Genomic DNA, 26,819 nt, shown 5'->3' with positions numbered 1-26,819 from the left:
CTACTTGTCAAGCCAAGACATTAATCTACGGGATTGGTTTATTTTTATTTTTATTTTTGGTACTTCTCTTGAACATATCAATAGAACTAAGTGAGACAGGTCTGTCTATAGGCTATTTATTTATTAGGGAATTGGATATGGTCAGGGAGTAGTTGTAGATTTGGCTTTCTGGCTGGTGTACATTGCAGCTATTACTGATACACTTATCTCTCATTGGTGTGTTTAATCAGCAGCAGTAAAGAAAAAGTGCCTTATTTTTCACTTAAGGTTTATGCTGATTTTGCTTGATTTTCTTTGAAATATAGCTTTCACAAAATACAAATGAGTCTGGATTAAATGATGAAGCCATCGCCAAGCAATTACAGCTTGATGAAGATGCGGAGGTATTGGCATTTTGCTTAGAATCATTAGTAACTTGATATTGTGACTAGCTATTTAGTCCAACCAGACTTTGAATTGAACCTCATTGGAAGTTACATGTAAAATAAGTTAAAATCTAATAAATGAAAATCTAAATTTCTTTTTTTTTTTTTTGAGACGGAGTCTCGCTCTGTTGCCCAGGCTGGAGTGCAGTGGCACGATCTGGCTAATTGCAACCTCCGCCTCCCGGGATCAAGTGATTCTCCTGCCTCACCTGCCCCAGTAACTGAGGCTACAGGTGCCCACCACTATGCCTGGCTAATTTATGTAGTTTTAGTAGAGATGGGGTTTCACCATGTTGGCCAGGCTGGTCTCAAACTCCTAACCTCAAGTGATGTGCCCTCCTCAGTCTCCCAAAGTGTTGGATTACAGGTGTGAGCCACCACGCCCAGCCCCATTGGAGTTTTGAATAGAGAAGTGACATGACTTGATGGATCTTAAAAGAAAATTATTTTGGCTCAATGATGTTAATAGTTCATGGTGGGGGCAAGATTGAAAGCAGATCAGTTTGCAGACTGAATGGTAGGCGAGAGATGTCAGCTTGTAATAGGAAGAGGCAGTGAGAAGTGGTCGTAATCTGAATGTACCTTGAAAGGTACAAGTTGTTTTTGACAGATGGGATGTAAGGTGTGAGGGAAGAAGATTCACAGATGAGGCTGGGCGTGGTGGCTCACGCCTGTAATCCCAGCACTTCGGGCGGCCGAGGTGGGAGGACCACTTGAGCCTGGGAGTTCAAGACCAGTCTGGGTAACACAGGGAAATCCCATCTCTACCGAAAATACAAAAATTAGCTGGGCACGGTGGTACACATCTGTGGTCCCAGATACTTGGGAGGCAGAGGTGGGAGGATTGCTTAAACCTGGGAGGTTCAGGCTGCGATGAGCTGTGATTGTGCCAATGTACTCTAGCCTGGGTGACAGAGCAATACCTTGTCTCTGGGAAAAAAATATTCAGTTATGGCCTTAACAACTGGGTGAATGGTGATATGATTTGCTAAGGCTGGAACACGGGAAGCAGAACAGGTTTGGTACAGATAAATCTTTTGGACAAGTTAAGTTTGAGATGTCTAATAGACTTCCAAATGGAAATGCAGAGTAGGCGGTTGGGTAGAAGAGTCAGGAACTCAGGGGAGAAGTCTAAACTGAAGATGGACATTTGGAAATCATTACCAGTTGAGTAATATTTAAACCTGTGTAACTGGGTGAGATCTTGGGGAGATAATGCAAATAGAAAAAAAAAGGTCTCAGGATTGAGCCCTGGGCCACTGTTAACATTTAGAGGTCAGGAAAAGGAGGATGATCCAGCAAAGGAGAGGAGAGAGTGGCTAGTGAAGTAGGAACAACAGGAGGGGTTGATATCTTACAGAAGTATTTCAGGGAGGAGCACCCATCTCTGTCAGAGGTTCCGGGCTTAGCTGCCGGCTGTTTGAACTCCCTTCCTCTGGTTTAGCTTAAGTGTCACTTTCCAAACTACCTTAACTATATTAGAAACCCCTCCGATATACTCTATCACGCTGTCATAGCTGCTATTAAAGTATAGGCTCTGAGGTCCCCTCACCAGGACTGTTTATGTCTCTCACTCAACCATTGTTACATCAGTGCTTATCTTAGTGTCTGGCATACAATGGGCTCTTGATAAGTATTATTGTGAGAGAACAATATTGTTTGTGATTGTTCACTTTTTATTACTTCGGCAGTTTATAGTTTGTGTTTTCAAAATATTTTTCTATCTTATTTGATCACACTGAATCACATAAACTACAAACAAGTATCCACATGACTCAAGGTAGTGCAAGTAGCCTAGGTCAAACTAGGAAGTAATTTTTAGGAACCTGATTTCTCCTTATCTGATCCAAATACTAGAGGGTTACCTAATCCTTTCCAAACCAGGTGTGGTACTTTGTATCATAATCCCCTATTTTTCCATTTTTATCACATTCTTTCAGAATCTTGTTTGGGTAATTTATTAATCTGATTAAGGACTTTTAGGTGTTAATGCCTGAAGATGTCTTTCCTAATTATCCCTCTAAGAGTTTTTCCTCCCTTCTTTTTTCTCTTTTAAAAGATTGAGTGGATTTTGAAGTCCTTTTCTTTGTTTGAATAATGTATGGTGTTTTTTATTGAATATCACATAAGGCTATTTTACCAGGGGGTATACAGCCATTTGGTTTATAATGAGAAAGATATTCCACTGCTACATAGTCTCTTTTGGAAGAGCTCCATGTTGCTGGAAGTGAAAGTATTTCGAAATAACTGAGATAACTAGAATGTCGTGTGTTATATTAGCATGTTAGAACTCCTGACATGATGACTTAAATTTTCAAAAGAGAACAGATGCATTTGAATTAGTAATTGAAAATAGGAGTTTGATAGTAAAAGTGATTTTACATTTATATATAGCTTACTATATGTGCAAAAAAAAACTGTATAATTTTCTTAAATTCTTAGATTCACTATTTTTGTGCTCCCCAGATGATTGTGTTTTCCTATTAGGTTGAGAGTCCTTTCAGAGGTCTTTTTAGACAATAAATAGAAACAAGAAAGCTGTGTTCCATAAGGACCATTAAGAGAAAAGTATAGACCTAATGTTTTATAAGTAAGAAATATGACTTTAAAAATATGCTCACTTTATCTGTCATCCCTGCAAAACCAGAACTGTGTGTTCCAAAATCTGATTCAGCTTTAGTGAAACAAACCCGTGATACTTGACTGTTAATGTTGGGTAGGAAAATGTCGTAATTATTTTCTGGAAAATGTTTTTCTAGTTTCTTCTAAATATATGAATCTGACATTGAAAACTTTTATTTACAAAAAGAAAAAGAGCAACTCAACTCACTTTGCTGACACATTTTACAGCTGGAGAGGCAGTTGCATGAAGATGAAGAGTTTGCCAGAACATTAGCCATGTTGGATGAAGAACCCAAGACCAAAAAGGTGGCATAATGTTGGGCTGTTTGCATTCTGAATATACCGTACAGATCAGTGTTCATACTTGCGTGTTCTAGGCTCTAGCCAAAACGTGAATAACTTTTCCAGAAAGAAGTTAAATTATTTTGATTTATAAAAATGTTTTTGGGGAAGCTCATTGAGAAACTTATTCTTCCTAAAAGAAGGGTGACAGCGTCAAAGCAAACCAGAACCTTTTATCACAAAACAAAGAATTATATCTTTTCCTTTTTCTTTTTTTATATTTTATTTTATTTTATTTTATTTTATTTATTTTAGAGACAGGGTCTCTGCTGGAGTGCAGCCGGGTGTGATCTGGGCTCAGTGCAACTTTTGCCTCCAGAGCTCAAGTGATCCTCCTGCCTCAGCCTCTTGAGTAGCTGAGACTATAGGCATGTGCCACCACACCCATCTAATTTTTGTATGTTTTTGTAGAGATGGGCTTTGTTACGTTGGCCAGGCTGGTCTTGAACTCCAGAGTTCAAGCGATTCTCCTGCCTCAGCCTCTCAAAGTGCTAAGATTATAGATGTGAGCTACCATGCCTGGCCTTTTAGTTCTTTTTTTTTTTTTTTTTTTTTTTAGAGACAAGGTCTCTGTTGCCCAGGCTGGATTACACTGGCACGTTTATAGCACACTGAAGCCTCGAACTCATGAGCTCAAGCAATCTTCCTACCCCAGTCTCCCAAAGTGTTGGGATTACAGGCATAAGCCTCTGCGCCCAGTTTACCTTTTCCTTACTCTTTATCATAGGAGTTCGTATGTACTTGTTCAGAAAATAATGCTCATAAAAATTTCTTTGGAACACCAGTTTAATAATTTTAATATTAATCACTGTCTTTTCAGGAAGCACAGTTTTGTCAGTTCTAATCAGTTAACTCTAAAATCTGTATTATGACAGTCTCATATAATAAAGAGTATATTTTGAGGTTGAGGAATCTTTTTCTTTCTTTCTTTCTTTTTTTTTTTTTTTTGCAAGGTCTCACTTTGTCACTCACGCTGGAGTGCAGTGGTGCTATCTCAGCTCACTGCAACCTTGACTTCTTGGGCTCAGTTGATCCCCTCACCACAGCCCTCCAAGTAGCTGAGACTACAGGCGTGTGTCACCACACCCAGCTAATATTTTTGTTTTTTGTAGAGATGGAGTTTTGCCATGTTGCCCAAGCTGGTTTGGAACTCCTGAGCTCAAGTGATCTGCCTGCCTCAGCCTTATTTTGGGGAATCTTTAAAACGTCAAGACTTTATTTTGTTTTTATTTTTTATTTATCTCCAGTAGATTAACTTTATTTCTGATGAATCACATTCTGTTAATATAATTGTCAGTGTCAATATGTGACTACTTCAAAAGATTTTACTTCTTTTTTTTAAAGCAGGGAGTTGTAAACCTAGATACATCAGGAGCTGAGACTAAGTGGGCAGGTATTAAGACAGTAGGGAGTGGCAGAGACTTTCTCATTTGAAAAGTCTTACTTCATCTGAAGACAGTCAAATTGCAATTACTTTAAAAGACTGTATCACACACCTTGATTTGTGAACTTTTTATAAAATGGAGTTTTGAAGGAGCAGTGAAAAGAATGGATATATTTTTTTCTCTTTCAGAAAGTGCTCTCATTTTGCTTTCAAGCTTTTGTTTATTTTTATTTTAGTCTTTTAAGTTTAGATTTTAATTTTTAACTGCTTAATACTAACAGTTTGAAAGTTGAGATAAAGGAAGCAGAAATAAGGCTTCTACTTCCAGATTTACAGATTGGAATGAAGAGGGATAATTTTTATAGATGGATTTTTATACCCTTTCATCTGTTTCCTCATTTGTAACATGAAGTAATAAAACATGCCTCATTTGCCTTGGAAATTTTGTGGATGAATGAATGACAGTTTATTGTAGTGTCCTGCTAGTTGAAAGGTGACCCTTAAACTTAAAATTTTAAGGATTTTAACAACAGATTTTATGGTAATAGTTTTTCTATTATTTGTTACATTTGACACTTTTAAAATTTGTTTAGGCTCGAAAGGACACAGAAGAGGGAGAAACGTTTTCATCTGTCCAAGCCAATTTAAGTAAAGCAGAAAAACGTAAATATCCTCATAAAGGTAATACTAGCAGAAAAAAGTAAGATGGAGCACTTCTCTTCATGGAAGTAAATTCATGATAATCTTGTTTAAATATTCTATGGAATAATTATGTATTGTTAGGTAGACATTATTTCGTAGGACTATTAGAGCACATTCAGCTTAGATACTTTGAAAGCTCTTTGGATGCTAGCTGGTACAGAATGCCCATCTGCTCTATGATTACTGTGAGAAATGTATTACAACTCCAGGTTTCTTGTTAATTTCCAAGTATAGTGCGATATGTGGACTTCAGCATATAAAGATGAAGAACTAGATGTTTTGAGCTTTTCATGTCAGAGGTAGTCTCAGAGTTGACTCATAGTTGGCCAGGTCATCTTCAGCTCTCTTGCTTATTGCCTGTAGGTTTTATTCTTCGGTGGTCCTGATAGCAAATCATCTGCTAGTCTAGATGATCTTAGTCCTATAAGTACATGTATTTATAAATTTACTATAAACAGATAGTCTTGACACTTTAGGACTTTGGGCCTTCAGGGTATATTCTGTGCTAAGATTACTCAGTTGAAAAACGAAAGAAAAGTTGATATAGGTTATCATTTTCCAAAAACAACAATCATAATCTTTTCTTTCTTCCTAGTAAAAACAGAACAATTTTCAGATGAAAGAAAGAGCTACAGTCCTAGGAAGCAAACTAAATATGAAAGTTCAAAAGAACCTCAGCAACATTCCAAGTCATCAGCTGACAAAATAGGAGAAGTCTCTTCTTCCAAGGCCAGTTCTAAGCTGGCAATTATGAAAAGAAAAGAAGAGAGCACTTATAAAGAAATAGAGCCCGTGGCCTCAAAAAGAAAAGAAAATGCCGTTGAATTGAAAGGAGAGACAAAAACTCCTAAGAAAACCAAAAGTTCTCCAGCTAAAAAAGAGGTAAGAACTTTTTTTGTTTGTTTGTTTGTTTTGAGATGGAGTTTTGCTCTTGTTGCTGAGGTTGGAGTGCAGTGGCATAATCTCGGCTCACTGCAACCTCCTCCTCCCAGGTTCAAGTGACTTTCCTGCCTCAGCCTCCCAAGTAGCTGGGATTACAGGCATGTGCCACCATGCCCGGCTAATTTTGTATTTTTAGTAGCGACGGGGTTTTTCCATGTTGGTCAGGCTGGTCTTGAACTCCCAACCTCAGGTGATCCATCCGCCTTGGCGTCCCAAAGTGCTGGGATTACAGGCGTGAGCCACCGCGCCCGGCCTTGGTAGGAACTTTCTAGGGAGTACGGTATTTTCCCTTATCCATCATTTTACCTTCTGAAGTTTCAGTTACCTGTGGTTAATCATGGTCTGAAAGTATTAAATGGAAAATTCCAGGAATAAACAATAAGGTTTAAATTATGTACTCTTCTGAGTAACGTGATGAAATCTCTGGCCAGCCTGCTTCATTTCACCCAGGATGAGAATCATCTCTTTGTCCAGCATATCCGTGCTGGATACACTACCCACCGGTTAGTCACTTGGTAGCCGACTTGGTTATTAGATAGAAAAAACAGTACATGTAAGTATATATAGAGTTTGGTACTGTCTGTGGTTTTAGGAACCTACTGGTGGGTCTTGGAACATACCCTCCTCGGATAAAGGGGGACTGCTGTATATATTTTGGGGCTATGTGTTAGTCTGGGTTTGTTTTCAAGTTTTATTTCTAACGACCATAAGTCATCATAGTATTTTTAAGATACCTTATTTAGAAGCTGTTGTAGGATATGGAGTATTAATATAGCTAAATAAGCCCATATTTATTGTTATTGTATGTCAGATACTGTGCTAGTACTTTACATGTGGTAGCTCATAATTTTCCCAACAACCCTCTGAGATATTTATTTTTATTATTCAACTTTTAAAGATGAGGGAATAGGCTGAAAGAATTTATTCCAAGATCATCCACCTGGTAAGTGGCAGGGCCAGCCTTGAACTCAGGTCCTCTGAAGCAGTATAACATAGTGGTTCCACACACAGGCTCTGGAACCAGTTTCAAATTATAGCTGGGCCCCTGAGCAGGTTTGGTCACTTCTCCTGTCTGTGCTTTGGTGCTGTTTGTAAAATAGGAATAATATTAATAGTACCTAATGACTTCATATGTAAAAGCACTTAGAGCAGTGCCTGGGACCTAATAAGTACCATCTTAGCTATTATTATTAAAATGATTGTTATTTGGATTAGTTCTGAATTTACTCTTTTTTATTCTTGTATAACAGTGTTGAGATACTGAAATTATTTTTAAAGGAAAAAATGATGAGATAATGAATATCTTTGAAAAGTTTTGTTAGGAAATATATTTGAGAAGCGAACGGTCTCTGAATCTCCAATTTGGAACTACTTTAGATTCATAATGAGAAACCACTATTCCTTCATGCCTCTTAGGCACTTAGGATTAAAAGTAGAATATCACCTATTTTAACTGGTCATCACCATTATTTTTTAGTGCAGAACAGTGAAATGGTGATGATTTCAGAATGCTTTTGTTTGTGGACAATTCTTATAAATACGCTTAAAGGAGCAATTAACTTTTTGGTCTCAGATTTTTTCTTCACTAAATGCTTATCTGGGAGATGAATGGTTTTCTTCAGGCACACTAAAACATGTTCCATTTACAGAGGCGGTCTGTTTTTATGAAGAAAGAGGAAATCTTTAAATGATACTCTTCACTGTACTTTTTGAAGTTAGAATAGAAATAACTTAAAACTTTTACTTAAGCAGTTTTGGTTGGAAACATCAAATAAAGTCTATTTAATACATTTAGTTGGTCTTGGTCAAATAATTCTGACTTCATAAAATGGGTGTCCTTCAAAGTTATTTTATAAGCTGTTTATCATTCAGAATTCTTTTCATGGAATGAGTGTCATAAATTAATCGTTTTCCCATGTTGGTAGGCACTGGACTGTCTTACAAAACTTGTTAAAAATACGGAGTTTCCCAGGGAATGTGGTGTGGGCAGCTGTATTTTAATAAGCTCCTCATATGATATGAACACACACCAACATTTGAAAACCATTGTTAGAAAGTAGGGTTAGATTCTAGAACCAGCCTGTTAATGGCTTATCAACCTCTTAGCCAAACCAGCTAAACTATTTTATTGGTTAAGCCATTTCTTTATATAGAAGTTATTATTTTGTCTACTCTCAAAAGGATTTGGGATTGCTTACAAGTTAAAAATAATGTAAAATAGAAAGTGGAAAAATAACAAACACCTGATAGTGGTTCTTAAATGAGAACTATCTAGGATATTTTTCCCCCACATAAACACATTCTAGCTGTACCCCATATCTCCGAAAGAGAAACTTGGAGATGGATCTAGGGATGGATAGTTTGAAAAAGTTCCCCAGGATTTTCTGAGATATACCCATGGTAAATCTCCTGAGAGAAGTAGAAAGGGAGAGATGAAATAGCATAGAGAACGTGTCTTCTCTTTGGAGTAAAGCTTGTCCCTTCTTTGAACTGACTGTTTAGATTCTACAACTGGAATGCTTACATCCTTAGGGATGCAGGCTGGTGCTTTAGGGGCATGGAAGGTTAACACAGAATATCTTCTTGGGTGATCAGGTTTACTTGGGGAAAAAATGTATTTTCCTGTTAAACATGGATATATGGATATATCGTGGAATAGAATTTAAAATTCAGATGAATTTCTAAAGTAAAACACTTTTGCATTTCTTTGCTTGGAGCGGGCAACTTGGCTTATTCCCATAATCTGCCCTGAGGTGTGTGGCTTTAGAGAGTGGAAAGTTTTGAGAAGCGCTGATGCAGGGATGTTCGTAAGTGAGTTATCTGTAAGTTAGGAAGTACTTGTGTAGCTAAAACTGTTAATTTCACGGCCAGACACAGAAGTGACATAATAAAGATAACATGTATTTCTAGATATGTATTTTTAATTTTGCATGAATTTTGTATGACTTTGTTCATTTTCCTTTCCCTCTTCCCATAGTCTATAAGTCCTGAAGATTCTGAAAAGAAACGCACTAATTATCAAGCTTATCGAAGCTACTTAAATCGAGAAGGTCCCAAGGCTCTGGGCTCCAAAGAAATACCAAAGGTAAGAGTACTGAGAGGCCATGCCATTCTGTGAGCCCTGTATGTATTCACTATGATTACAGCAGCAGAGGATTAATAATTAAAAATTAGCAACAGAAAAACTTCAGTTACCATCTTCAAGAATTAGGGATGTTTATTCACGTTATGAATCACTGCTTGATACTAAGAAAAATTTCCCTTTAAATAACAAGTAGCCCTAGAAAGGCTGGGCTTTGAGACTATACCAGTGACAAAACTAATGTTTTTGCTTGCATGGCACTTACAGCCTAAAGAAAGAGACATTGAATAAATAATTTAATTATAATTGGGATATGTGCTATGAGGGAAAAATCTAAGATGCCCTTAGGGAGTATAACAGAGGAACCTGGTCCTCGGTGGGGCATATAGAATGTGACATTTATATGGAGACTTGAAGAATGAAAGGGATTCAACAGGTGTGAAGGGGTTGTGATGGCGTGGTGGTCTGGGCAGAGGGGCCAGAATGTGTGATGTTCCCGCAGGGGGAAGGTTCTTGCATGGTATGTTTGAGGAACTGAAAGAAAAATTATGGTAGTTGGAGCATAGTGACCAAGGGATGAGAATGGCCAAAGAAGTTAATAGGGTCATATCTTGCAGGGCCTAATGTTTACTTTTGTCTAAGAGAAGGAATTTTTATTTTGTTTTTTTGAAAACGAAGTTTTGCTCCTGTTGCCCAGGCTGGAGTGCAGTGGCACAATCTTGGCTCACTGCAGCCTCCGCCTCCCGGGTTCAAGCGATTCTCCTGCCTCAGCCTCTGGAGTTGCTGGGATTATAGGCATGCGCCACCATGCCCGGCTAATTTTTTATTTTTAGTAGAGATGGGGTTTCTCAGTGTTGGTCAGGCTGGTCTTGAACTCTTGACCTTAGGTGATCTGCCCACCTCGGCCTTCCAAAGTGCTGGGATTACATGCGTGAGCCACTGGGCGCAGCCGAGAAGGAATTTTAAAGTGGAGGAATAACATGACCAGATTTGAATTTCTGAAAGATCGCTCTGGCTGCTGATGTACCAAGTGCAGTGGATGGGGCAGGAATAGATAAATAGATCATCAGGAGAGATGGTGAGAAGTGATAGGGACTTGTCTGGGGAAGCAGTGAAAATATCGAAAAGTGGAGAGGTTTCACTGGAAGAGGCAAAATCCATGGGACTTGGTGATAATTGGAAGTGGAAGGTGAGAAGAAAGAGTATTGGGAATGATCTTGTTATTGGCATGAGCAGCTTGGTGGATGCTGATGCGATTGGTGGCAGGGCTGGTTTGGGAGATGATAATGAGTTTGTTGTTGGCCATACTGTGCATTAGGGTTATGTGAGATGTCCACATGGAGATGCTGAGTAGATAAGCAGATATGTGGGACTGGAGCTTAGAACAGAAGTCAGAACTTGATGGAAAAACTTGGGCATTCTTGGCATGAAGTGAAGAATATCATCTGGTAAACTAGTACAGACCAAGAAGAGAAGAGGGCCTTGGCCCCTGCTTCTTTGTGAAGTAGAAGAGGGTGGAAACCAAGAGGAAACTGAGAAGCAGCAGCTACAAATGTGGGAGAGAAGTTTGATAAGCATGGGATCACAGAAGCAAAGGGAAGAGAGAGTGTTTTAAAAATGATTGAGTTGTTAAGTCTGTCATGCTGTTAAGATTCCAGGTAAGGGAAGACCAGAAATTGTTGCATTTAGTAACATGAATTAATGATCCTTAGTGGCCTTAGCAAGAGCTAAGGACTGTGGAGGCAGAGCCTGGTGGAAGTGCGTGGAAGAGTGAGTGTGAGGAGACAAAATGGAGACAGCAAAAGTAGGTATTTTTGATAAGTTTGGCTGTGAAGGAGAAAGAAGTGGGAGAACTTCTAGCTAGAAGGACTAGAAGGGGAAATGACTTCTAGCTAGAATGGAAAGTGGGATTTAGGGGGAGATGTAACTATTTTTATGGTAGGAGATATTTAAAGCTTGCATTTTGCTAATGGGATAGGTCCTACCAGAAAGGGAGAGATTGAAGTTATACCAGCAGGAGAAGGAGAATCAATTGTAGTATGAGATTTCTGAGAAGGCAGGAGGGGAGTGGAAACATATACAATGTATGTATAAATTTAATTTTCAGTTTGCTTGGTATGTATAAGTGCATATAGAGATTAATAGTTCCCCTAATAAAGAGAGGGAGAGATGGTGTAGCTGTACCTGGAGTGGGGAGTGGGAAGGTCAGTCTTAAGGGGCTAATGGGTTTTATGGGAGCCTGCAGGAAGATGCCAGTCTTGCCTCCTGTACATGGGTATGAGAGACCAAACAAGTTCTGCTTGAGAGGACTTCAGGCAAAGTGGTGCCCTGAGGGGACAGCCAGGTTTCAGTGAAGGCAAGGCTGTGGAGGGAATGTTGGAGAAGAGGTTGGGAATATTGAGGGTGGTTGGCTGCTCCTGGAGTAAGAGCTTAGACAAGTTCTAGAATAGAAGAGTTTTGGTAGGGAGGCTAGAAGTGCTAAGATTGGATAAGTAAAAAGATAATCAGAGCCATAGTGGGGATAATTGGGGAGATAATAGATACATGGGATATGGGATATAGGGGCTTGCATGTACAATTTTTCCAGGGTTGTTTTGAGTTTGTTCAGAAGTAGTTAACTTCCTGTAGTGTTACAGTAGATCATTTCAATCCAAGAACCCCTTCAAGGGACCCTGAGATGTTAGTCAAACCTTTTCTTTCCAAACATATTCATAGCTGTTTCTTTTTGTCTTCCGAGAAAGATTCTTCACCTGAATGGTGAAGGATTGAACTTACATGGGGGTAGTCTTTGAATTTTGGTTGGCTGCTGCTTTTCAAGCCTGTTTTAAGTTTGTTAATCTCAATTATCTGTTAAAAGAGTAATAAGTAACTTGGAATGTCATGTGTGATTTTTATTTCATTTTGTTTCGTTGTATAATTTTATTGAACCATTGCAAAAATATATAACTATACATAGTTCCAATTAAGATTTAATGTCTTTTCCATCCAGCTCTCTTTGGCAAGTATCTCTTATTTTATATTACACATTATGAGAGTTATCTTTCCAATCCAGAGATAATATGATCTTGCCTTTAAGTTACTAGCAGGTTGCTAGATTTACTATCATAGAGTAATGAGCAGAGAGGAGGGCACGAGCTCACACTCGCTTAGCTTTTTAGAATCAAAACTTTCCCCTTTTAACAATAGCAAGAGTTGCCTGTTTTCTTCCTTTTTTCCTCTGAAACAGTAAATATTTTTGTTAAGCATTATAAGTTGCATTCAGTAGCCTTCAGATATGCCACACCACAATCCATTGGCAGACCATCAAACCCAACAGCAGTTTGTTCTTGTACAATCCATGAGATCGGGCAGAACTCCCTTCAACTGACAGTTAAGATCCTTCTTAGCTCTTGCACGCAGGGATTGGGGAATTATACCTCATTTCTGATCACTAATGTGATGAAAAGCATCAGAAGTGTATGCAAATGATAAGTGATTCTGATTTTAAAGTGCATTGTTTGGAAACATTAACAGAAACATCAAAATGATAGGAGTATGCCTGCTTCTATTAATTCTTGTTGGGAAAGTTCTTAAGAACAAGCAGTTTCCTGAATAGCAAGAGTTTCTATAGATGGATTGCATTTGGTTGTTTATTTACAGTTATGCAAGTTAACTAGTGGTTTAGATATGAAGAGGGCATAATGGAAAATAGTATGAATGGGTAATTTTAATAGCTTTGCTAACAGTGTTGGATGTATGTTGTTCACCGCTTGTTTTGTAAGTTTATTAAATGTTAGCCATATCAAAATTTCTTAGGATCTAATTTCAGGTGGTGCTTATTTGCTGTAAATTTCCAGCAAACTTTCCATGCCAAGGTTATTTATGATGTGAAATGAGAAAAATCAACTTCCTGCAGTTTCGATGACAAATGTTTCTTTGGAAAGCTACCATGTAATTTCCTCTCTGCTTGAACATTTTGGTTTTTAGGGAGCTGAAAATTGCTTGGAAGGCCTTATATTTGTAATCACAGGCGTGCTGGAGTCTATTGAACGAGATGAGGCCAAGTCTCTAATTGAACGTTATGGGGGAAAAGTAACAGGAAATGTCAGCAAGAAAACAAATTACCTTGTCATGGGTCGTGATAGTGGACAGTCCAAGAGTGATAAGGTGGGTACTGCTGTGTTCTCAACACCATGACACCTCCTGCCTGCCTTGGTACACTCTTGATGTGATTTGCCCTTTACTCAGAGTTAAATGAAGGAAAGAAATAGAAAAATAATTTCTTGCCTACATTATTTCTTCTCCACAGAAGTGTTACTGGCTCTGACACCAGGATTTTGGTTTTCCAATGGAAGGCATAGTTCCTGTTTACTTGATTTTTTTTTTAGTGTATTTAAGTTTAAGTCTTTTTTTATTTTTGAAGATAGAAACAAATGCAGTTTTCTTTTTCTTCCAGTCCGAAGTATTCCTATGTATGCCACCGCATACAACATCTTAGTTTTTTTTTAAATTGGTGCTTTTAGAAAAAGAATCAGCGGCCTCCTGGGTAGGATTGTGTTTAGCTACAAACAACAGAATACCTGATTAACCGTGGCTTAAACAATCATCTGCTTATTTTTCCCACAAGAATTCTGGAGGTATTGCTGGGATAGTTCAGCATCTCAGTGATGTGGTTTCTCCCTTTGTCCTTACTGTGTTAGCTTTTGTCCTCATGAATGTTGCCTTGTGGTTGCAAGGTAGCTGCAGCTCGAGGCATTTAAGTTCTTATTCAAGGTAGGAAAAGGGAACAGTGGCAGGATGTCATAAGAGCTGTGACTGGCCTGACAAGAGTTCTCCCAGAAACACCTCTTATAGAATTTCACGTAAGTCTCATTGGCCAGAGCTGTCACCTGGCCACTCAGAGCTGTATGGGAGGTTGGGAAGAACCAAGACGTTTCTGGTTGCCTTAGACCAGTCATAATTCATCACTTGGAGAAGGACACATTGGAGTTCCATCAGCAGGGAAGAAGGTGGGGGAAATGTCTGCCATATGTATTCAATATGGGAGAAGGTATGAAGAGCTGGTCTTAGGCCCTAGTGGCATTGCCCCTTCCTAGGGAAGGAAAGGTAAAGCAGTCCACAAAAGTGTAATGGACCACTTCCTGTGCCAACCTGCTACGCTTAGGGAATGTATCTGTTATTTTCTTTCTTTTCAATGTTACCTTTTCAATGAATGTGCTATTTTTTGTTTTTCTTTTTTAATTCCAGTGTTATCTAATTTACAAATGTGGTTTTTCACCTACTAATAGGCCCTAGAATTTTTTTTTTTTTTTTTTTTTTTTTAACAGAAAGGAATGGTAGGATGCAGTTTTGATGATTTGCATTTTTAATCAACAGGCCGCAGCCTTGGGGACAAAAATTATTGATGAAGATGGCCTGTTGAATCTGATTCGAACTATGCCAGGCAAGAAATCCAAGTACGAAATAGCAGTTGAAACTGAGGTTTGTATAAAATGAATGTGATTTATTTAAGTTGGTGTATAGTAACTTTTTAATTTCATAGACTTATGTCTTGGGTGGATACAGGCTTGTTGGCTGAAAGGTTAACATTCCTGTCTACCACAAATGAACCACCTTAGTTCCTTTTGAGCTGGAGGACTCTGCTTTAAGATGTCTAGTTTGTTGTTTTTCCTTATCTTTGTCAGGGAATACGAGTAGAGAAAGGACAGTATATTGCGTATAACCTATCTACTTATCAAACTTTCCTAATTTTCCTATTATTATTATTATTATTACTAGTTTTTAATTTTTTGAGACAGAGTCTAGCTCTGTCCCTCAGGTTGGAGTGCAGTGGTGTGATCTCGGCTCACCGCAACTTCTGTCTCCTGGGTTCAAGCGATTCTCCTGCCTCGGCCTCCTGAGTAGCTGGGACCTGCCACCACGCCCACTTATTTTTATATTTTTAATAGCAACGGAGTTTCACTATATTGGCCAGGCTGGTCTTGAACTCCTGACCTCAAGTGATTCTCCCACCTCAGCCTCCCAAAGTGCTGGGATTATAGGTGTGAGCCATTGTGCCCAGCCGTATTCTCATGTTGACTTTATGCAAAGGTTATTGTTTAGGAGTTCCTTAAAGGATATGTTAATAGGTATCAGCGTGATAAATTTGTTTTCAATTAGAACTGTATTAGGATTTTTTAAGTTGTGCAGACACCTAGCCTGTATTAGCTTTTGCAAAAGGAAAAATGTTGGCTCACATAACTAAACTATGGGCGGGGAGGATCTGGTCTAGGAACTACTGGATCCACAGACTACAAAGCTTTGAGGACCCCTTCAGTTTCTGTCTCTCAGTTTCTCCTAGTTAGCCTCATTCATTCCCACTGTAGACCATCCATGTGTACACACAGGACGCAGGATTGCCAGCATTCCAAGATTTTAATGTCCCCAGCTCTGTCACCTAAATGGCAAGATAGTCCACCCAGGTTATTCTGGTTAGAGAAATCTAGGGAATGATTTCGATTGCATAACCATAGCATAGTTATAAAAACCAGGAAATTAACATCGATGCCCTATTGTTAACTACTCTCTACATATTATTCGAACCTTACATTTTCCCCTGTAGTAGTTCTTCTGTTCCAGGCCCCACACTGCATTTAGTTGTGTCTTCTTAGTCTTCTCCAGTCGATGACATTTCTTCAGTCTTTCCTTGTCTTCTTACAACCTTGACACTTTTAAAATGAGTACTGGTCAGTTTTGTGGAATGTCTCTCAGTTTGGATCTGTGATGTTTTCTCATGATTAGATTGAGGTTATGCCTTTGTTTCTAAGAACACCATAGAGGTGATCTTGTGTCCTCAGTGCATCCTTTCATAGGTACAGGATGTCAATATATCTTACTATTAGTGAGGATAACCTTGATTATTTGGTTAAGATGATTCAGCATCCCACTGAAACTAGTGCTGGGTTTCTTCACTAGTAAAGTGACTATTTTTCCTTTGTAATTGATAACTGTCTTGGCAGGAGAGGGAGGTACTTTAAAACTATGCTTATATACTGCTTGTCCTTAAACATTCATCCACTAATTTTAGCATCTGCTGCTAAAGAGGCAATAATTTTTTTTTAAAATTGAGATATTACATACTATAAAATCCACCCTTAGAAAGCATACACATCAGTGGTTTTTAGTATATTAACAGAGTATGCAACCATCAGCACTGTGTAATTCCAGAACATTTTCATCACACCAGAAAGAAACCCTGTACCCATCAGCAGCCACTCATTCTGTCCACCCCCGGCAATCACAGCTCTGCTTTGTCTCTATGGATTTTCCTATTCTGGACATTTCATGTGTAAATGGAGACATTAGAATATATGGCATTTTGTGTCTGGCTTCTTTCAATTAGCATAGCGGTTTAAAGGTTGACCTGGGTTGTAGCATGTATCAGTACTTCACTCCTTGTTATGGGTAAATAATATTTCATGGTGTGGAGACACCCTATTTTGTTTCTTTTTCAGTTGATGGGACATTTGGATTGTTTCCATCTTTTAGCTATAATATGGTTGTGAACAACATTTGTGTACAAGTTTTTGTAGAGGCATTAACTTTTAATTAGGAAACTTTGAAACAAAAATCTCAACACTATACCTTGTTTTTTTCAAACTAAAATTGGAGTACTTATTATTTTTAAAATCCAACATGTTCTCACTTTTAGAAATTGCGTTTGGTGGTTTCTGGTGTGTTTGTTAATTTTTATAGTTTAGAAGGTGGTGATTTCCACAAACAGGAAAGTCTGTCATGACAAGACCAGCCTAGGCTGAATAGCCCACTTGGATATCTCTGATTGCTCTCTGTAGTACGTTTAGCAGGATAGAAATTCTGTATGTTTCATCAGATTTCTTCTTTCCTCACTTTTCTGCTGTTTAAGATGAAGAGAGAGTCCAAACTGGAGAGAACACCCCAAAAAAATGTTCAAGGCAAAAGAAAAATTAGTCCATCTAAAAAGGAATCGGAATCTAAAAAGAGCAAGCCGACTTCCAAAAGGGACAGTTTGGCAAAGACAATAAAAAAGGAAACAGATGTGTTTTGGAGAGGCCTGGATTTCAAGGAGCAGGTGGCCGAGGAAACAAGTGGTGACAGCAAGGCTAGGAATTTGGCTGATGACAGCAGTGAAAACAAAGTGGAAAATTTGCTCTGGGTGGATAAATATAAGCCAACCTCGCTCAAGACCGTAATTGGACAGCAAGGTGACCAGAGCTGTGCCAACAAACTCCTACGCTGGCTCCGAAACTGGCACAAGAGTTCTTCTGAAGATAAAAAACACGGTGATTTTACAACCTCACTCATTTTTGTGTGTGTGTATATCAACATGTGATTGCTCACTGGCACATATATAAGAAAATCTAACGGTTCATTCATCTGTCAGCAAGCATTTACTAAGAGCTTGATCTGAACCCAGGTGCAGTACTAGACCCTGCTGGTGGTGGTGTGAACAAAACAGTCCCTCTCAGGAGCTCACAGGCAGTGGGGGAGGCATATCTGAACCAGCAATTAAAATGTATTGTGCCAAGTACTGCTAGAGGGGTAAGTCCAGGGTGCTGTGAGGATGAAGATGTGTGGTCAGGGCCTGGGTGTGTGTCCTCCCGTCCTGGAGGAAGGGATGGCTAAGCTAAGACTTGGAAACAAAGTAGGAGGTAGCTAGGCGAAGGGAGGGAGGGGTGAGTGTTGGGTAGGAAAGAGTATGTGTCCCAAGGTCTGAAGCCATGTGACAGTAAGGCCCCTGAGTGGCAAGGGCACTAGGAGGAAAGGTGTGAATAAATAACGGAGGCATGCGTGCAGGGCAGTCAGCCTCAACTCCCAGTAGCAAGCACGATTTGCTCTGGCAGGCCTGATAGGCCTGTGCTTCTGTAGTTTCTGTCCTTGTTTGTGATGTATTTGTTGGGGAGAGTGAAAAGCTCCAGTATGTATTTAATGTCCACAGTATTTCTTAACGGAGGTTTGAGATCACAAATGTTTTAGTAGTGTTGTCAACATAGACCAGTGATGACTAGATGCCGATCACCGTTGCTGATGATGCCTGTTTATTTAAACAGATAATATATTGTAATGATATAGGACTCAATTTAAGTTAAATCATTTTTTCATTCTGAAACTTAATAAAATCTCCCTTAAAAGAGAGACAGGCATTTCATGTGCCCAGAGAAGACTTTTTTTTTTTTGAGATAGTCTCGCTCTATTGCCCAGGCTGGAGTGCAGTGGCGCGATCTAGGCTCACTGCAACCCCTGCCGCTTGGGTTCAGGAGGCTGAGTACCTGGGGCTACAGGTACACACCACCATGCCCGGCTAATTTTTTGTATTTTTAGTAGAGTTGGGGTTTCACCATGCTGGCCAGGCTGGTCTCGAACCCCTGACCATGTGATCCACCCGCCTCTGCCTCCCCAAATGCTGAGATTATAGGCATGAGCCACTGTGCCTGGCCGAGAAGACTGTTTTAAAGCTGTAGGTGAACTGTAGTCCCTGTCTGCATGCCTGCTGGCAGTAGGTTTAAAACCATTGTCTCTGTCAGTTATTGAGTATGAGTTGAGCCTGATGTATGTGCCAGGTGCTCACGTGGTGAGGGGAGGAAGAGTGCTGGTCTAGTGTTGAGGGGAACAAGATAGTTGCAGACACAGCATCTTCAAGTCAGTTTTTTTTCTTGTGACCATGTAGCTACTATGCTTGTTAACATTTAGTGAGGCACGCATGGCTCTGTGCTCAGCCATTCGGTCCTCACAACATCCTTAGTAGCAACTTTACTGTTGTTCTGCTTGTCTAACAAAGGAGGAGGCAGTCACAGGGGCTAAGTCACTTTTAACTCACCGTGGCTGGTGAGAGGTGGCATGAGGATGGATGGAGTCGGGATCGAGCCCCGGCAGCATGCTCCATGGCCTGTGTGTTCACAGGAAAGGAAACTCATACAATTATTATTTCAAATCAAGAGTTTTAAAGTGAGTTAGTTTTAGTTTTTTATTTTGGGTGGAGGTGAGCTAGGAAGTAGAATTTCACTGAATGCTCTGGAAACTTGTTTATGTTTTGTAGAAAATATTCTGCAAATTTAGAACTAAACTGGAGGATGGCTGTCTATGCGAAGTTTAGGCACAACTCTCCCTGCCATGCCTGAACTTCTGTTAGGTGATATAGGTTAACACTCTGGAACTTCTTTTTTCCTAGCAGCAAAGTTTGGTAAATTTTCCGGCAAAGATGATGGCTCTAGTTTTAAAGCAGCGTTGCTGTCAGGCCCTCCTGGTGTTGGCAAAACCACCACAGCTTCCCTGGTGTGTCAGGTGGGTGCTTTGTCGCAGTGTGGTTGGACAGATAACCTCGAGTGGTCATGGCTAGGAGATAAAAGTGTGTACCCACATGTGTGCCTGTGTGTGTGTGTGTGTGTGTTGTCTATATATAAACTGTGTTTATTTTTCTAAAATAAAACCTTTAGAACCTGTTTTGGTTCTGGTGATGTTTGTAATTTTAATCCTTTTAAAATATTGGTAATTAAAGTACTAGGCAATACTTACCGATGAGCGAGGCAGCGTGCTCAGCACGTGGGTGTGTTATAGATAACAAAAACATGTATTCTAGACTCTGAAAGATGCAAATATCTTAATGCCCTTGAATAATTCTATGTACTGAATAATTATCTGTACTGTCATCATCCACACGTGTGAAATGAAATAGGCTTAGGGAGGAGGGTGGAGGCCCAGTTTTCACCCACGTAGCGCGACTCAGGGTTCTACTCTTCAGCACTGTGTGGTCCTGCCTTTGTTCCTGTTGTCTCTGTTGCCGCTGAATCCCTGTAGACAACGGGAGAGCTTGACTTGCTTAGGCGCTAGAGCAGATCAGAGTTCACGTGTTGGTATCAGAATGATGAAATACCAGATTAGAAATTTATTGCTGGATTTCTCAATCCTCTGCTGCATCAGCTTGTGGTTTCTTTTGGTATTTGTTGTATGCATCTGCATAAAATTTAAATAAAATTTTATCTGTTTTCACTGTATTTATAAACATTAATGAAAAAGCAAAACAATATTTTTTCCCTAGTCCCTACAATTGTGAACACAACTCTGTTTCTCCCTTTATTATTATCATTATTTTTTTTACAAATTAAGGCATAAGCTGATCAGTTTTGGGAAATGAATCAGAATAACTTGAATTTTCCTGATTTCAGAGGAAAATTGTTTAGTGGGATAGTGTCGTGACAAAGAATGATTTAACTTTATCAGTTATCTTAGGATTACATTTTGGTATCTTATTTTATTTTTTTGTTTTGGGACACAGTTTTACTCTGCCGTCCAGGCTGGAGTGCAGTGGCACGATCTCGGTTCAGTGTAACTTCTGCCTCCCAGGTTCAAGTGATTCTCGTGCCTCAGCCTCCCGAGTAGCTGAGACTACAGGCACGCGCCACCACACCCAGCTAATTTTTTGTATTTGTAGTCGAGATGGGGTTTCACCATGTTGGCCAAGCTGGTCTCAAACTCCTAACAACAAGTGATCCATCCGCTTTGGCCTCCCAAAAGTGCTGGAATTGCAGGTGTGAGCCAATACACCTGGCCGGTATCTTATAATAGATTAATTCTGTGTCTGATACTGAATTGTTGGCATTATTATATTTAATTCTTTTTTTAGGACTCTAAGAAGTAAATTTAGTAAAATTGCTTGTTTGAATATACCCTTCCAGATTAGTGATTTGTCAGCTGAAGTTCTAAGACCAAATTTATTAGTATTTATATGTGTATGTTATATATATGTATATGATATTCTAAAAATGTCTAATATTGTAAGGCATACTATAGTTAATCTCATTGTCTGTTAGTATCATACTTTATATTTTTACCTATGGTTTTTTATGTGATGTTTGTACCTTCTGTCTTTCTTAACTGGCCTTTCTTGGCGGGGGTGGTAGAGGTAATTCGTATTGTGCCATCAGTGGTTTCCAATATTTTGATTAGGAATTGGGATACAGCTACGTGGAACTGAATGCAAGTGACACCCGGAGTAAGAGCAGTTTGAAGGCGATTGTTGCTGAGTCACTGAGCAATACCAGCATCAAAGGCTTTTATTCAAGTATGTGGCTTTTTGAACTGCTGTTGTTGTGATATAAGAAAAATATGTTCATTTCAATGTTCAGTAACCAGTATTGAACACAGGTTGTGTGCCAAACACCCTACTAAATTCTGGGGCTAACAAGAGAATAAGAAAGTCCTCTGACATCATTCTTATGGGGTAGTACTTACCCTTTCGTAGGTCTTAGAGGTTTCTGAGAATGTGATAAAAATGTGTACATGCACATTTTAATGCATTTTTCATATGATTTTAGAGGATTCACAGGTGAATCCTGTAAAGAGAGAAAATAAAAAAACTGTATGTAATACAGTGTGACTTATTACTTCATTACCTTATTAACCTCACTCTGTGTATGTATGTAATAAGGTATGTAATACACAATGAGGTAATAAGGCCAGCAGATGAAGAAGTAATTATGCTTGGGGCATTGAGTAAAGGGGTGATAATTGTTTTGAAAGACCTCAAAGAATGAGAAATAAAACCATTTGGAGGTGGAAGAGGTCATTGCAGGCAAAGGTAGTAGAAGAGAAGACAGTGTGCAAATGCCCACTGTGTTTCAGGTTGTAGCTAGTGGTCCTCTATGGCCAAAGTTCATGGAAAATAAGATGCTCAAGTTAAGGACCGCACAGTGCCTGTTTAGAATCATCTATGGTGTGTTGTTTTGTCACCTGAATTCTTGGTGCCTTCACATTGTTCAAAAGAATTTGCTCAGGAAATGTCACTCTTAGACATGGCTGTTGGGAGGGTAGATTGGTACTACTCTGGAGAGCAGTCCGGCAGTATTTCTCAAATTACACATACCCGTTAGCCCAGAAATTCCAATTGCTGGAATTTAGCTATTATTTTACTTATATATGTGCAAACTGGCATATATATGCCATATAGATAAGGACAGTCATTTAGTATGACATAATAGAAAAAAGCTTGGAAGCATCCTATATATTTCATTAATGGTGATTAAAGTGCGGTACAAGTGTAGGATGGAATATTAAATTGCCTTAAAAAATGAAGTGTTCTATATCTATAGATAAAGAATGAATCACCAAAATACATAAAATGACAAAACTGGCCGGGCATGTTGGCTCACGCCTGTAATACCAGCACTTTAGGAGGCCGAGGTGGATGGATCACCTGAGGTCAGGAGTTCGAGACCAGTCTGGTCAACATGGTGAAAACCCGTCTCTACTAAAACTACAGAAATTAGCCGGGTGTGTTGGCGTGCACCTGTAATCTCAGCTACTCGGGAGGCTGAGGCAAGATAATCGCTTGAACCCGGGAGGCAGAGGTTGCAGTGAGCCAATATCGCGCCATTGCACTCCAGCTTGGGCAATGAGCGGAACTCCATCTCAAAGAAAAAAAAAAATCCTCAGTTGTATATTTTTATGCACATATGTGTAGAATATCTCTTAAAGGACGTGTAAGAGACTATTGTTTGTCTCTGGGAAGGGAATTGGGGTCTGCAGGGGAAGGGGTGGCAGGGAGAGTTTCTCTTTGCTGCATATTCTTTTTTTTTCTTTAGCAACACTCTGTAGCCCAGTGCTGCATATTCTTGTAGCTTTTGAAGTTTAATATCTGTTACATAATTTTCTACAGAGCAGCAGTTTTTGAGCAATTGTTATTTTGTTTTTGTCTCATCCCATTGCTCCTCAACCTGGGTCAGATGGAGCAGCCTCTTCAGTAAGCACGAAACATGCTCTCATCATGGATGAAGTAGATGGCATGGCAGGCAATGAGGATAGGGGAGGAATTCAGGTAATTCAAGTGCTGTATTTTTGCAGTTTCACTATTGATAATTTAGATTTTTAAAACATTGTCATTCTCTCATGGCAGTCAAGGCATGTCGCTGAGGAGATTTTTAGAACCAAAATTACCTTGTGTGATATTTGTCATTTTAAAAATAATTATTTTTGTGTTGCTAACTTGCCTTTCAGGAATTAATTGGCCTGATAAAACATACTAAAATTCCCATTATTTGTATGTGCAATGATAGAAATCATCCCAAGATTCGCTCTCTGGTTCATTATTGTTTCGATCTTCGTTTTCAAAGACCTCGGGTTGAACAGATTAAGGTATGATGATTGAAATTTTTTTCCCATCACACTAGCCTATTTATTTAAGGGTCAGTTTTTAAAAGTACCTGATAAATATTTTTAAAATATCTGATTATGAGAGTTAAAATCATTGAGGACTCCTCCCTTGTCAATTTCAGGGTGCTATGATGTCTATTGCATTTAAAGAAGGTTTAAAGATTCCCCCTCCAGCAATGAATGAAATAATTTTGGGAGCCAATCAAGATATCAGACAGGTAAATTAAATATATATTATGTAACAGTTGTTGTTTATTTTTAGGTAATGCTTTCAATCTTGTAGGGGTGGGGAGCAACAGGATTTTCCTATCTTGACGTTGTCTTATTTGTGATTCTTTTAGGTTTTACATAATCTGAGTATGTGGTGTGCACGAAGTAAAGCATTAACCTATGACCAGGCCAAAGCTGATTCTCACAGAGCCAAAAAGGATATCAAAATGGTAAAATAAATTTCCTTGTCTTAGTTACTTTCTTAAGCCAAAACACTTCTTGTTCTGTAGGTAGCTTGATAGAAATAGTTATTATAGTTCCTTGATATGCCTGTGGGATCCAGGGATATATAGTAAGAAGTACAGACAGCTGCTAAAAGTGTTTCTAATTCAAATGAATTTTTTCTCAAAGATTGTCAGTGTCTATTATAAATTTTGAGAAAGGGATAAATTTTAAATTATACTCATGCTTCAGCAATTATAAAATGGCTTTTCCAGAGTTCCTTATGTTTGACTTTCATGTTTGGAGTGGTTTTGCACTGTTCAGAATAATCCATGTCAAATGGTTTAATGACCTCTCTGAAACTAGAGGTATGTGTCAGTTACCTCTGTGTTGTATTTTACCTAGTTGCTAATCAGAATTTATAGTTAGAACAATGATTAAGCAGGTTCTAAAAAAGTTAATACACTTTCTTATTTATTTAAATTTTCAAAATTTTTGGTAGAGACAAGATCTCGCTGTGTTTCCCCGACTGGTCTTGAATTCCTGGCCTCAAGCGATCCTCCTGCTGTGGCCCCCAAGGTGCTGGGATTACAAGTGTGAGCCACCACGTCTGGCCTATATGCTTTATTTTTTAGAGCAGTTTAGGCTCAGGAGTTTGAGACCAGCCTGGCCAACATGGTGATCCACACCCGGCCTATGGATTCAAAATTGAGTGGAAGGTACAGAGAGTTCTCATATACTTCGTGTCCCCCTCACACGCACAGCCTCTCCCACTGCCAGCGTCCCCTACCACAGTGGTATATCTGTTATAATCGATGAACCTGCAGTGATACCTCATTATCACCCAGAGTCCATAGTTTACATTAGCATTCCCTCTTGGTGGTGTACATTGTATGGTTTTGACAAATGTATAATGACATGTATTCACCATTATAGTATCATACAGAATAGTTTCACTGTCCTGAAAATCGTGCTCTACCTGTTCATTCTTCCTTTCCTCTCTCCTCCCTACAACCCCTGGCAACTACTGATCCTTTTACTGTGTCTATAGTTTTGCCTTTTCCAGAATGTGGTATAGTTGGAATCATGTAGTAGGTGGACTTTTCCAATTGGCTTCTTCCACTTAGTAGTAGCATAAGAGGGTTCTTCCATGACTTTTTTTTTTTTTTTTTTTTTTTGAGTCGGAGTCTCTCTTTGTTACCCAGGCTGGAGTACAATGGTGTGATCTTGGCTCACTGTAGCCTCCGCCTCCCGGGTTCATGTGATTCTCTTGTCTCAGGCTCCTGAGTAGCTGGGATTACAGGCACCTGCCACCACACCTGGCCAATTTTTTATTTTTAGTAGAGACGAGGTTTTACTATGTTGGCCAGGCTGGTCTCGAACTCCTGACCTCAAGTGATCTGCCCACCTCAGCCTCCCAAAGTGCTGGGATTACAGGGGTGAGCCACCATGCCCAGCCCCCCCATGTCTTCTCATGGCTTGATAGCTCACTTCTTTTTATTGTTGAATAATATTACATTGTGTGAATGTACCACAGTTAAATTGTTTATTCACCTACTAAAAGGACATCTTGGTTGCTCCCAGCTTTTGGTAATTATAAATAAAACTGCTCATAAACATCCATGTGCAGGTTTTTGTGTGAACGTAGTTTTTAATTCACTTGGGTGAATACCAAGAAGCGTGGTTGCTGGATCGTATGGTAAGAGTATGTTTAATTTTGTAAGAAACTACCAAACGGTACAGTTTTGCATTCCCACCAGCAATGAATGGAGTTCCTCTTGTTCCGTATCCTCGTTAGCATTTGGTGATGTTAATGTTTTGAATTTTGGCCATTCTAATAGGTGTGTCCCTCTTTTTTTTCAGGGCCCATTTGATGTTGCCCGGAAGGTGTTTGCAGCTGGAGAGGAGACTGCTCACATGTCACTTATGGACAAGTCAGATCTCTTTTTTCATGATTATTCAATAGCACCCCTCTTTGTCCAGGAAAATTACATACATGTGAAGCCTGTAGCAGCAGGGTGAGTGTCCAGAGCTGGTGAGAGGCATGGTTAATATCCTCCCAGCACCATGAAGGAGGGACCTGGGGTGTGGAGAGTGAGATAATCCAGACTGATTCTTTCCTGCAGGGGCGACATGAAAAAGCACTTGATGCTTTTAAGCAGAGCAGCAGACAGCATATGTGATGGTGACTTAGTGGACAGCCAGATCCGGAGTAAGCAAAACTGGAGTCTTCTGCCTACGCAGGTGAGCAGAGAGCTCTCCCTAAAGTGCAGACTCTGCTTTACTGAAAAGAGAACTAAATAGCTTTTAGCTCCTGTACTTATTTTATTTTGTTTACTTTATTTTTGAGATCGAGTCTTGCTCTGTCGCCAGGCTGGAGTGCAGTGGTGCGATCTTGGCTCACTGCAAGCTCTGCCTCCCGGGTTCAAGAGATTCTCCTGCCTCAGCCTCCTGAGTAGCTGGGACTACAGGTGCCCGCCACCATACCCAGCTAATCCTGTAGTTATTTTAAATACCAGATAAATGTTATGGCTCTTGTGGCAAAAATACAGTCTGTTACAGATTATAATACTCTGTGGTAACTATTGTCTGTTTCTTAATCTGGCCTTTTCTTTCTTTCTTTCTTTCTTTCTTTCTTTCTTTCTTTCTTTCTTTCTTTCTTTCTTTCTTTCTTTCTTTCTTTCTCTTCTTTCTCTTCTTTCTCTTCTTTCTCTTCTTTCTCTTCTTTCTCTTCTTTCTCTTCTTT

At 39.3% G+C, this 26,819-nt stretch overlaps 1 protein-coding gene across 2 annotated transcripts in view; it reads left to right on the top strand.

The window, feature by feature from the left end:
- RFC1 (replication factor C (activator 1) 1, 145kDa) overlaps positions 1 to 26,819 on the top strand; it is a 77,366-nt gene that overhangs the window by 41,547 nt on the left and 9,000 nt on the right. Inside the window, exons 6-21 of one of the 2 annotated variants that reach the window (XM_011983543.1) lie at positions 306 to 383; positions 3,276 to 3,353; positions 5,367 to 5,454; positions 6,071 to 6,357; positions 9,395 to 9,502; positions 13,466 to 13,645; positions 14,855 to 14,959; positions 17,382 to 17,778; positions 19,668 to 19,777; positions 21,440 to 21,554; positions 23,215 to 23,306; positions 23,486 to 23,623; positions 23,764 to 23,859; positions 23,983 to 24,081; positions 25,937 to 26,091; positions 26,200 to 26,317. In XM_011983543.1, the coding sequence (XP_011838933.1) occupies positions 306 to 383; positions 3,276 to 3,353; positions 5,367 to 5,454; positions 6,071 to 6,357; positions 9,395 to 9,502; positions 13,466 to 13,645; positions 14,855 to 14,959; positions 17,382 to 17,778; positions 19,668 to 19,777; positions 21,440 to 21,554; positions 23,215 to 23,306; positions 23,486 to 23,623; positions 23,764 to 23,859; positions 23,983 to 24,081; positions 25,937 to 26,091; positions 26,200 to 26,317 (2,244 nt within the window). Of the gene's footprint in view, positions 1 to 305; positions 384 to 3,275; positions 3,354 to 5,366; positions 5,455 to 6,070; positions 6,358 to 9,394; positions 9,503 to 13,465; positions 13,646 to 14,854; positions 14,960 to 17,381; positions 17,779 to 19,664; positions 19,778 to 21,439; positions 21,555 to 23,214; positions 23,307 to 23,485; positions 23,624 to 23,763; positions 23,860 to 23,982; positions 24,082 to 25,936; positions 26,092 to 26,199; positions 26,318 to 26,819 lie in introns of both variants that reach the window. The other variant, XM_011983542.1, reaches the window with a different exon arrangement.

This window comes from Mandrillus leucophaeus, unplaced genomic scaffold (genome assembly GCF_000951045.1).
Source record: "Mandrillus leucophaeus isolate KB7577 unplaced genomic scaffold, Mleu.le_1.0 Scaffold251, whole genome shotgun sequence".
NCBI classification, from domain to species: domain Eukaryota; kingdom Metazoa; phylum Chordata; class Mammalia; order Primates; family Cercopithecidae; genus Mandrillus; species Mandrillus leucophaeus.
The sequence above is the reverse complement of the archived record's forward strand: the minus strand, read 5'-3'. Positions and strand labels throughout refer to the sequence as shown.